Source organism: Ranitomeya imitator, chromosome 3 (assembly GCF_032444005.1).
Source record: "Ranitomeya imitator isolate aRanImi1 chromosome 3, aRanImi1.pri, whole genome shotgun sequence".
NCBI lineage: Eukaryota > Metazoa > Chordata > Amphibia > Anura > Dendrobatidae > Ranitomeya > Ranitomeya imitator.
Window position 1 is genome coordinate 127,572,596 of NC_091284.1, and position 12,834 is coordinate 127,585,429.

Consider the following 12,834-nt stretch of genomic DNA (forward strand, 5'->3'; position numbering starts at 1 on the left):
GGATGAAGAATAGCTTTAACTTTGGATTACACCCTCATTAATAAAGCATAAGAGATCTGATCATACTGCATTAAAAGCTGTTTCAATTTATTTTTCATTATCTAAGATAATTTAAAGTGGTTCTCTAGGAATAAAAAGCATACAATAAACAACTAGAGGAAATGCCTCTCTAAATACATTTCTAAATATATTTAATAAGAAAATGACACTAGTTTTGTCTATGGAGGTAATCACTATTGAATTAAAAAGCCTGTTCGAGAATGTTAGGACGGTGCCCTTGAGCATGTGCAGCAGGAAAGCCATTTCAGCAGTGTAGCTTCCTACTGTACATGCTCACTAGCACGTGTCCTAACATTCTAGGACAGGATTCTGTCAATGTAACAAGGTGGCAGCCATTTTAATTCTATAATGATTACTTCCATAAACAAAATGAATGTGATTTGACGATTAAATTTATTTAGGAATTTATTGAGAACTAGATGGTGGCCCGATTCTAACGCATCGGGTATTCTAGAATATGCATGTCCACGTAGTATATTGCACAGCCCACGTAGTATATTGCCCAGCCACGTAGTATATTGCCCAGCCACGTAGTATATTGCCCAGCCACGTAGTATATTGCCCAGCCACGTAGTATATTGCCCAACCACGTAGTATATTGCCCAGCCACGTAGTATATTGCCCAGCCACGTAGTATGTTGCCCAGCCACGTAGTATATTGCCCAGCCACGTAGTATGTTACCCAGCCACGTAGTATATTGCCCAGTGACGTAGTATATTGCCCAGCCACATAGTATATTGCCCAGCCATGTAGTATATTGCCCAGTCACATAGTATATTGCCCAGCCATGTAGTATATTGCCCAGCCACATAGTATATTGCCCAGCCACATAGTATATTGCCCAGCCATGTAGTATATTGCCCAGCCACATAGTATATTGCCCAGCCACATAGTATATTGCCCAGCCATGTAGTATATTGCCCAGTCATGTAGTATACAGCACAGAGCCACGTAGTATACAGCACAGACACATAGTATATTGGCCAGTCACGTAGTATATTGCCCAGCCACGTAGTATATTGCCCAGCCCGCGTAGTACATTGCACAGCCCGCGTAGTACATTGCACAGCCCGCACAGAACATTGCCCAGCCACGTAGTATATTGCCCAGTCACGTAGTATATTGCCCAGTAACGTAGTATATTGCCCAGCCACGTAGTATATTGCCCAGTCACGTAGTATATTGCCCAGTCACGTAGTATATTGCCCAGTCACATAGTATATTGCCCAGTCACGCAGTATATTGCCCAGTAACGTAGTATACTGCCCAGTCACATAGTATATTGCCCAGTCACGTAGTATATTGCCCAGTAACGTAGTATATTGCCCAGTCACACAGTATATTGCCCAGTCACATAATATATTGCCCAGTCACGTAGTATATTGCCCAGTCATATAGCATATTGCCCAGCCACGTAGTATATTGCCCAGCCACGTAGTATATTGCCCAGTCACGTAGTATATTGCCCAGTCACGTAGTATATATTGCCCAGTCACGTAGTATATTGCCCAGCCACATAGTATATTGCCCAGCCACGTAGTAATATATAATACAGCCCACATAATATATTGCACAGCCCACGCAGTATATAGCAATGTCGGCACCATATCCCTGTTAAAAAAAAGAATTAAAATAAAAAATAGTTATATACTCACCCTCGATTGGCCCCCGGATCGAAGCGGTTACCGACGCTCCTCGCGCGCTCCGGTCTGAAGAGTGCATTGCGGTCTCGCGAGATGATGACGTAGCGGTCTCGTGAGACCACACGTCATCAACTCGCGAGACCGCAATGCATGGAGAGGTCACCGTGGTGTCGCGAGGAGCGGGAAAGGCCTGTTCCTGATCCGACACACGGTGAGTATATAACTATTTTTTATTTTTTTAATTATTTTTAACATTAGATCTTTTTACTATTGATGCGGCATAGGCAGCATGAATAGTAAAAAGTTGACCACACAGGGTTAATAGCAGCATTAACCGAGTGCGTTACACCACGGTCAACGCTGCCATTAACCCTGTGTGAGCGCTGACTGGAGGGGAGTACGGAGCGGGCACTGACTGCGAGGAGGAAGGAGCAGCCATTTTTCCGCCGGACTGTGCCCGTCGCTGATTGGTCATGGCTGTTTTGCCACGACCAATCAGCGACTTGGATTTCCATGACAGACAGAGGCCGCAACCAATGAATATCTGTGACAGACAGACAGAAAGACAGACAGACAGATGGAAGTGACCCTTGGACAATTATATAGTAGATGACAATTACCTTTTTTATTCCTGGAGAACCCCTTTATATCTTGAATAATAACAAGATGACTGACTTCTTCCTAAAATAACACCGAACCTGTCTATTACATCTATCTGGTACAATTCAGCTCAATTTAACCCTTTAATGACGCATCCAATTCTGTTTTTTGCAATTAAATTTTTTACTCTTCTTGTTCTAGAGACATAGAGTTTTTATATTTCCATTAAGGTAACCATAAAAAGGATGCATTTTTATGGTACAAGTTTTAGCTTTGAAAGAAACTACTTATCTACCTATATAATTTACTGAAAAATGGAACAAAAATTCAAATGAGGTGAAATGGTGAAAAAAAAACACAGTTCCACCTTGATTTTTGGGTTGGTTTTACAGCAGCAATTGTGCAATGAAAATTTCCGTGTTTCATTAATCTTCAAATCATTAAGATTACCAAGCATATAGTTTTTCAAATTTCTATTATTTTATTTTAGTGCCTTAAGAAAATTTTGAGCTATAGAAAAAATCTGCTTGTATTGCACTTTTCAGAGAACTACTTTTTTTATTTTTCCCATTGATGGAACTGTGTACTAGCTGTAGATTTAATTGATACAATTTTCGGGTACATATGACGTTTGATTAATTTGTATTGCATTTTTTGGGGCATGAACAGAAAAAATGACAACTCTGGTGTTTTGATTTTTTTTTCACTGCAGCAGATAGATTGGACTTTTATGGATGTGTTCATACAAAATCCATGCAGATTTAGATTTTTTTTTCATTTCTTTTTGGAGTGGGAAAAGAGGAGTAATTAAAACATTCATTTTTTATTATTTCAATATTTTTAAAAACAATTATTTACTACTTTTCACTTTATTTGTCAGGGAAACTTCAACCTACCAAGTACTTGTACTATAGATTACTTTACTTACGTATTGCAGCTTACAGTGAAATCGATTGTCTCCTAATAAGCCCGGCATATTGTTTGTAGCGTGTTCATCATTTAATTTGCCTTGCTACAAAACTTAGTATAAAAGCCAAACCAGAATCTCAATTTGCAGACACGTGTTTCAGGGTGTTGCCTCTCCTCAGTGCAAAGCATGAGATTTTATTTGGCTGTATAAGGCCGGTTTCACACGTCCAGATAATTCCGGTACCGGAAAAAAATCGGTACCGGAATTATCCGTGTCCGTGTGCCCCTACGTTTCTGTGGCACATCAGTGTGGCACACGTGTGCCGCCCGTGTGCCCACTGGGTACCACACGCACCGTGCTGGATACCACACGTACCAGCATCTGGTGCTAAAGCCGCGATTCATATCTTCCCTGAAGCAGCGTTTGCTGCAGAGAAGATATGAATAATAGTGTTTAAAATAAAGATCTAAGTGCTGCTTCCTGTTCTGGCCGCATCTTCTCCTGTATGCGGTCACGTGGGGCCGCCGATTACAGTAATGAATATGCGGCTCCACCCCTATGGGAGGTGGAGCCGCATATTCATTACTGTAAATGAGCGGCCCCACGTGACCGCATACAGGAGAAGATGCGGCCAGAACAGGAAGCAGCGGCAGCCAACGAGGGAGCTTGGTGAGTATTTTCAGAACAGCGGGGGGGCGCACAGGGGGTGGGAGGGCGGGGGGCACATAGATCTTTATTTTAAACACTATTATTCATATCTTCTCTGCAGCAAACGCTGCTGCAGGGAAGATATGGATCGCGGCTTCAGCACCAGTGGGGGGACAGCGCTTAATGTAGCGCTGTCTCCTGCACGGCACACAGACTGCACACGGACAACGTCCATGTGCGGTACGTGTTTTACACGGACCCATTGACTTTAATGGGTCCGTGTAATACGTGCGCTCCCACGAACACTGACATGTTTCCGTGTTTGGCACACGGAGACACGGTCCGCAAAAAATCAATGACATCTGCACAGATGCATTGATTTTTATGTGTCTACGTGTGTCAGTATCTCTGGTACGTGAGGAAACTGTCACCTCACGTACCGGAGACACTGACGTGTGAAACCGGCCTAAGGCTGCCGTCACACTAGCAGTATTCGGTCAGTATTTTACATCAGTATTTGTAAGCCAAAACCAGGAGTGGGTGATAAATGCAGAAGTGGTGCATATGTTTCTATTATACTTTTCCTCTAATTGTTCCACTCCTGGTTTTGGCTTACAAATACTGATGTAAAATACTGACCAAATACTGCTAGTGTGACGGCAGCCTAAGAGGCTGCTGATTCATTAAAAGGCGCACACCTCTTAATGAATCAGGTGAGGCGTGAAGTGGCACAAGGCACGCCACCTCTCCTCATCAATTTGACAAGTGGGAGTTGCCACAGCTCAGTACAGCCCCCATCCCTCCCTAGCTCCTACTTTGTCTGAGCTCGGCAAAAAACACCAAAAGACTCACATTACTTTTGCGTCCTCATGTTGCACAAAAATTTTGCAACTTTTTAAAGCTTTTAACCCCTTCATGACCCAGCCTATTTTGACCTTAAAGACCTTGCCATTTTTTGCAATTCTGACCAGTGTCCCTTTATGAGGTAATAACTCAGGAACGCTTCAACGGATCCTAGCGGTTCTGAGATTGTTTTTTCGTGACATATTGGGCTTCATATTAGTGGTAAATTTAGGTTAATAAATTCTGCGTTTATTTGTGATAAAAACGGAAATTTGGCGAAAATTTTGAAAATTTCGCAATTTTCACATTTTGAATTTTTATTCTGTTAAACCAGAGAGATATGTGACACAAAATAGTTAATAAATAACATTTCCCACATGTTTACTTTACATCAGCACAATTTTGGAAACAAAATTTTTTTTTGTTAGGAAGTTATAAGGGTTAAAATTTGACCAGCGATTTCTCATTTTTACAACGAAATTTACAAAACCATTTTTTTTAGGGACCACCTCACATTTGAAGTCAGTTTGAGGGGTCTATATGGCTGAAAATACCCAAAAGTGACACCATTCTAAAAACTGCACCCCTCAAGGTACTCAAAACCACATTCAAGAAGTTTATTAACCCTTCAGGTGCTTCACAGCAGCAGAAGCAACATGGAAGGAAAAAATGAACATTTAACTTTTTAGTCACAAAAATTATATTTTAGCAACAATTTTTTTATTTTCCCAATGCTAAAAGGAGAAACTGAACCACGAAAGTTGTTGTCCAATTTGTCCTGAGTACGCTGATACCTCATATGTGGGGGTAAACCACTGTTTGGGCGCACGGCAGGGCTTGGCTCCACTCTTTAGCGGACATCATGTCACGTTTGGAGAGCCCCCGTGTGCCTAAAAATTGGAGCTCCCCCACAAGTGACCCCATTTTGGAAACTAGACACCCCAAGGAACTTATCTAGATGCATAGTAAGCACTTTGAACCCCCAGGTGCTTCACAAATTGATCCGTAAAAATGAAAAATTACTTTTTTTTCACAAAGAAATTCTTTTAGCCTCAATTTTTTCATTTTCACATGGGCAACAGGATAAAATGGATCCCAAAATGTGTTGGGCAATTTCTCCTGAGTACGCCGATACCTCATATGTGGGGGTAAACCACTGTTTGGGCACATGGTAAGGCTCGGAAGGGAAGGAGCGCCATTTGACTTTTTGAATGAAAAATTATTTCCATCGTTAGCGGACACCATGTCGCGTTTGGATAGCTCCTGTGTGCCTAAACATTGGCGCTCCCCCACAAGTGACCCCATTTTGGAAACTAGACCCCCCAAGGAACTTATTTAGATGCCTAGTGAGCACTTTAAACCCCCAGGTGCTTCACAGAAGTTTATAACGCAGAGCCATGAAAATAAAAAATAATTTTTCTTTCCTCAAAAATGATTTTTTAGCCTGGAATTTCCTATTTTGCCAAGGATAATAGGAGAAATTGGACCCCAAATATTGTTGTCCAGTTTGTCCTGAGTACGCTGATACCCCATATGTGGGGGTAAACCACTGTTTGGGCGCACGGCAGGGCTCGGAAGGGATGGCACGCCATTTGGCTTTTTAAATGGAAAATTAGCTCCAATCATTAGCGGACACCATGTCACGTTTGGAGAGCCCCTGTGTGCCTAAACATTGGAGATCCCCCAGAAATGACACCATTTTGGAAACTAGACCCCCAAAGGAACTAATCTAGATGTGTGGTGAGGACTTTGAACCCCCAAGTGCTTCACAGAAGTTTATAACGCAGAGCCATGAAAATTAAAAAAAAAAATTATTTTCTCAAAAATGATCTTTTAGCCTGCAATTTTTTATTTTCCCAAGGGTAACAGGAGAAATTTGACCCCAAAAGTTGTTGTACAGTTTCTCCTGAGTACGCTGATACCCCATATGTGGGGGTAAATCACTGTTTGGGCACATGCCGGGGCTCGGAAGTGAAGTAGTGACGTTTTGAAATGCAGACTTTGATGGAATGCTCTGTGGGCGTCACGTTGGGTTTGCAGAGCCCCTGATGTGGCTTAACAGTAGAAACCCCCCACAAGTGACCCCATTTTGGAAACTAGACCCCCAAAGGAACTTATCTAGATGTGTGGTGAGCACTTTGAACCCCCAAGTGCTTCATAGAAGTTTATAATGCAGAGCCGTGAAAATAATAAATACGTTTTCTTTCCTCAAAAATAATTATTTAGCCCAGAATTTTTTATTTTCCCAAGGGTTACAGAAGAAATTGGACCCCAAAAGTTGTTGTCCAGTTTCTCCTGAGTACGCTGATACCCCATATGTGGGGGTAAACCACTGTTTGGGCACATGCCGAGGCTCGGAAGTGAAGTAGTGACGTTTTGAAATGCAGACTTTGATGGAATGCTCTGTGGGCGTCACGTTGCGTTTGCAGAGCCCCTGATGTGGCTTAACAGTAGAAACCCCCCACAAGTGACCCCATTTTGGAAACTAGACCCCGAAAGGAACTTATCTAGATGTGTGGTGAGCACTTTGAACCCCCAAGCGCTTCATAGAAGTTTATAATGCAGAGCCGTGAAAATAATAAATACGTTTTCTTTCCTCAAAAATAATTATTTAGCCCAGAATTTTTTAATTTTCCCAAGGGTAACAGGAGAAATTTGACCCCAATATTTGTTGTCCAGTTTCTCCTGAGTACGCTGATACCCCATGAGTGGGGGTAAACCACTGTTTGGGCACACGTCGGGGCTCAGAAGGGAAGTAGTGACTTTTGAAATGCAGACTTTGATGGAATGGTCTACGGGTGTCACGTTGCGTTTGCAGAGCCCCTGGTGTGCCTAAACAGTAGAAACCCCCCCATAAGTGACCCCATTTTAGAAACTAGACCCCCCAGGGAACTTATCTAGATATGTGGTGAGCACTTTGAACCCCCAAGTGCTTCACAGAAGTTTACAACGCAGAGCCATGAAAATAAAAAATCATTTTTCTTTCCTCAAAAATTATGTTTTAGCAAGCATTTTTTTAGATTCACAAGGGTAACAGGAGAAATTGGACCCCAGTAATTGTTGCGCAGTTTGTCCTGAGTATGCTGGTACCCCATATGTGGGGGTAAACCACTGTTTGGGCACACGTCAGGGCTCGGAAGTGAGGGAGCACCATTTGACTTTTTGAATACGAGATTGGCTGGAATCAATGGTGGCGCCATGTTGCGTTTGGAGACCCCTGATGTGCCTAAACAGTGGTAACCCCTCAATTCTAACTCCAACACTAACCCCAACACACCCCTAACCCTAATCCCAACTGTAGCCATAACCCTAATCACAACCCTAACCACAACCCTAATTCCAACCCTAACCCTAACCCTATGTGCCCACGTTGCGGATTCGTGTGAGATTTTTCAGCACCATTTTTGAAAAATCCGCGGGTAAAAGGCACTGCGTTTTACCTGCGGATTTTCCGCGGATTTCCAGTGTTTTTTGTGCGGATTTCACCTGCGGATTCCTATTGAGGAGCAGGTGTAAAACGCTGCGGAATCCGCACAAAGAATTGACATGCTGCGGAAAATACAACGCAGCGTTTCCGCGCGGTATTTTCCGCACCATGGGCACAGCGGATTTGGTTTTTCATATGTTTACATGGTACTGTAAACCTGATGGAATACTGCTGCGAATCCGCAGCGGCCAATCCGCAGCCAAATCCGCACCGTGTGCACATAGCCTAATTCTAAAGGTATGTGCACACGCTGCGGATCCGCAGCAGTTTCCCATGAGTTTACAGTTCAATGTAAACCTACGGGAAACAAAAATCGCTGTACACATGCTGCAGAAAAACTGCACGGAAACGCAGGGGTTTACATTCCGCAGCATGTCACTTCTTTGTGCGGATTCCGCAGCGGTTTTACAACTGCTCCAATAGAAAATCGCAGTTGTAAAACCGCAGTGAAATGCGCAGAAAAAAACGCGGTAAATCCGCCATAAATCCGCAGCGGTTTAGCACTGCGGATTTATCAAATCCGCAGCGGAAAAATCCGCAGAGGACCAGAATACGTGTGCACATACCGAAACCCTAACCCTAGCCCTAACCCTAACCCTACCCCTACCCCTAACCCTAACCCTACCCCTACCCCTACCCCTAACCCTACCCCTAACCCTAACCCTATTCTAACATTAGTGGGAAAAAAAAATTTCTTTATTTTTTTATTGTCCCTACCTATGGGGGTGACAAAGGGGGGGGGGTCATTTATTATTTTTTTTATTTTGATCACTGAGATAGATTATATCTCAGTGATCAAAATGCACTTTGGAACGAATCTGCCGGCCGGCAGATTCGGCGGGCGCACTGCGCATGCGCCCGCCATTTTGGAAGATGGCGGTGCCCAGGGAGAAGACGGACGGGACCCCGGCTGGATCGGTAAGTATGATGGGGTGGGGGGACCACAGGGGGGGGGGGGGGATCGGAGCACGGGGGGGGGAATCGGAGCGCGGGAGGGGTGGAACGGAGCACGGGGGGCGTGGAACGGAGCACGGGGGGGCTGGAATGGAGCACGGGGGGGTGGAACGGAGCACCGGGGGGGGTGGATCGGAGTGCAGGGGGGGTGATTGGAGCACGGGGGGGGTGATTGGAGCACGGGGGGAGCAGACAAGAGCACGGGAGGGAGCGGAGCACTGGACGGAGGGGTGCCGGAGCAGTGTACCGGCCAGATCGGGGGGCTGGGGGGGCGATCGGTGGGGTGGGGTGGGGGCACATTAGTATTTCCAGCCATGGCCGATGATATTTCAGCATCGGCCATGGCTGGATTGTAATATTTCACCAGTTATAATAGGTGAAGTATTACAAATCGCTCTGATTGGCAGTTTCACTTTCAACAGCCAATCAGAGCGATCGTAGCCACGAGGGGGTGAAGCCACCCCCCCTGGGCTAAACTACCACTCCCCCTGTCCCTGCAGATCGGGTGAAATGGGAGTTAACCCTTTCACCCGGCCTGCAGGGACGCGATCTTTTCATGACGCCGCATAGGCGTCATGGGTCAGATTGGCACCGACTTTCATGACGCCTACGTGGCGTCATGGGTCGGGAAGGGGTTAAAGATAATTTTTTGTCTTTGATGTATCGGAGCCATAGCTTACTATAGTTAAGGTCCTTTTTTTTTCTGCAAAATACATCTCGATAGAAATTTAATGCTACTAGGAAAAAAACACCTGTTGCAAAATAAGGCACCATCAAAAAAACTTGTAAAAAAACATAAAATGTATGCGCTTACATGTTTTTAAAAGGCTGAAAAAAAGCGTAGATTATTACAGTACATTTATGATAAAGACTTACGTTACAGGCCTCTGGCGTCTGATTCCAGGCTCTGCGCAAGGGGTGGGCAAGGGGGTGTTTTCATGTGGGTCATGCTCAATGGTTAGCTGTAAGATCCTGCTGGTCTCTTGTATTAAAATATCAATCTAGAGAAATGATAATAAAAAAATTTTTCTAAAAAAAATAAACTAATAGGACAAAACAGAAATGAAGCTAATTAAGATGGCTCACCTCATCGAGAGGAACGCTGCGGATTGGGGTGCCATTGATCTCCAGTATTCGATCTCCAACATGAATCGAACCTTGGATGTCGGGACTGAGACAATCGGCGTCCAATCTAAAACACACAGCGCAGATTGTTGGAATATACGGTATACATTACTGTAGTCATTTCTTCCATAGAAGATACTTCATCATGCGCATGTGATAGCAATTAACTGCTAGAAAAACAGCGTGCGCCCAAACAAAAGCCGGCGTATAATATTATATCACTACTATTACTGATATATTTCTAACATAAAAATACACTAATGTAAAGTTGTGCGCTCACATTGTGCAAATAACATGCAAAATAGCTCTAACATCCAGCGCCAAATCCCCAATAGTGGAACATAAACCATGTCACTAACAAAAGCTAACATGTGGTTTGGATTCGCCATGTAATTAAAACAAGATTCTTTTTTTTTTAATGGACAGATCCAATGTATTGTCAAAGCTAAGGCATTTTAATAAACTATTTTAATGACCTGGAAAAAAGGAAAATGTAAAATATTGCCCATTGTTGAAGCTGACCAAAATGTCTAATAATTTAGCTTCCCAGCTCTCAAGAGCCTCATCATTCAGTGAATATAGTTCTAATCCTCACTGACTGTTCTCTACTACAACAATCATATATGGCTTACAGAGAATGTCATCAGAAAACGGCCTAGTGAACAAATCAATTTTTGTTATGACAAATGTATTTTTAAATTTTTTTCGATAGTGTCGATTTCTTTAAAAAAAACATAAAAATCTTGCAATTTTTACACATACCACTTAGGCTACTTTCACACTAGCGTTTTTTGACGTACGTCGCAATGCGTCGTTTTGGAGTCAAAACGCATCCTACAAAGTTGCCTGCAGGATGCGTTTTTTCTCCATAGACTTTTATTAGCGACACATTGCGACGTATCGCCACACATGTTTTGGCAGACCGTCGGCACAAACAAACGTTCCATGTAACGTTTCTTGGTGCGTCGAGTCGGCCATTTCCGACCGCGGATGCGCGGCTGGAACTCCGCCCCCTCCTCCCAGGACCTTACAATGGGGCAGCGGATGCGTTGTAAAACTGCATGGCGACGGCCCCGTACTGACGCTAGTGTGAAAGTAGCCTTAGCCTAAGGCCACATTCACATGTTGAGTATTTGGAGAGTTTTTTACCTCAGTATTTGTAAGCCAAAACCAGGAATGGAAAAATCAGAGGAAAAGTAAAAGGGCTGTTTCTCATCTACGCATAAATCAGACCTGTGCAATTCGAAAGGAAAAGGAAAGGAAAGCAGACAGCTGTGAGCAGGTGTTTTTATTCTGGGAAGGGGCCAAAATCCATGGAGCTTCCCAGCCTATTAATATCAGCTCACATCTGTCTGTGTAGCCTGGTTATTGAAAAGGGGGACCCCCCAAATAATGACCTTGGGTCCCCCTATTTTTAAAAAGCAGCAAAACTCCATAGTCAAAAGAAATAAACACACACATAAAAAATTCCTCTAATTGTAAAAAGCACTCCCTGACAACTACCCTCTTTTACCCACTTATTGGCAAAAAAAAAAATAATCCACAGGGTCCGCCATAAATCCATAATATGGAGGACCCAAGACGATCCCCAACTCTGCTACATCCGAAGGTTGTGATGAGCGGTGAGCTCAGTAACGTGACCGCTCAAGAAGGCCGCCAGGACACACTGAGACTAGGGTGAAAACCAGTGGCAGTGATGAGCGGTGACGTCATTAATGTTACCACAGGTCACAGCCGGCGGTTCTCACGGTAACCTCTGTGTGAGCCATAGGGCACAGTGTGTGAGCTAGCTAGCTGTGAACTGTGGTAACCTCATAGAGTACACCGCAGTTAACAGCTGGCGGCTCACACAAAGGTTACCGTGAGAACTGCCAGCTGTGACCTGTGGTAATCTTAATGACGTCACGGCTTGCCACTGTCGCTAGTTGTTACACTACTTTCAGTGTGTTCTGGTGGCTGGGGTGAGCGGTCACATTACTGATGTCACCGCTCATTACAGCCTCCAGATGTAGCAGAGTTGGAGATCATCGTGAGTCCTCCATATGATGGGTAATTGTCGAGGAGTGCTTTTCACAATTAAAGGACTTTTGTATGTGTGTGTTTTTATTTCTTCTGACTATTGGATTAGTAATGGGGGTGTCTGACAGACACCTCTCCTTTACTAACCGTCGGCCTTAATGTCAGCGGCCATTACACAGCTATCATCAACACCAAAACCATTAGCTATGGCTAAACACCAGATATGGTGCATATAATGGATGTGCCATTTCTGTGGTGTCTCAGTGCTGGTGTTGTTAATCTGGGAAGGGGCCAATATCCATGGCCCCTTTCCAGCCTATTAATATCAGCCAGAACTGTCTGCTTAGCTGGTTATTAAAAAAATATGATTTTTTGGGGTTCCCCACTTTTAAATAACCAGTGAATGCTACACAGACAGCTGTGAGCTGATATTAGTAGGCTCGGAAGCTCCACGGATATTGGCCCCTTCCTAGAATAATAACATTGTCACCAGCTTACATCTGGAGACTCCAAGCAATTTTTTTTAAATTATTTAATAGGTTAA

At 43.8% G+C, this 12,834-nt stretch overlaps 1 protein-coding gene across 2 annotated transcripts in view; it reads right to left on the minus strand.

Annotated features, from left to right (window-relative positions):
* LIMK1 (LIM domain kinase 1) overlaps positions 1-12,834 on the minus strand; it is a 133,941-nt gene that overhangs the window by 37,943 nt on the left and 83,164 nt on the right. For both annotated transcript variants that reach the window (XM_069761413.1, XM_069761414.1), the window contains 2 exons: positions 10,233-10,338; positions 10,023-10,147 (listed from right to left, as the gene is read on the minus strand). In XM_069761413.1, coding sequence (XP_069617514.1) covers positions 10,023-10,147; positions 10,233-10,338 — 231 coding nt within the window. The remainder of the gene's footprint in view (positions 1-10,022; positions 10,148-10,232; positions 10,339-12,834) is intronic.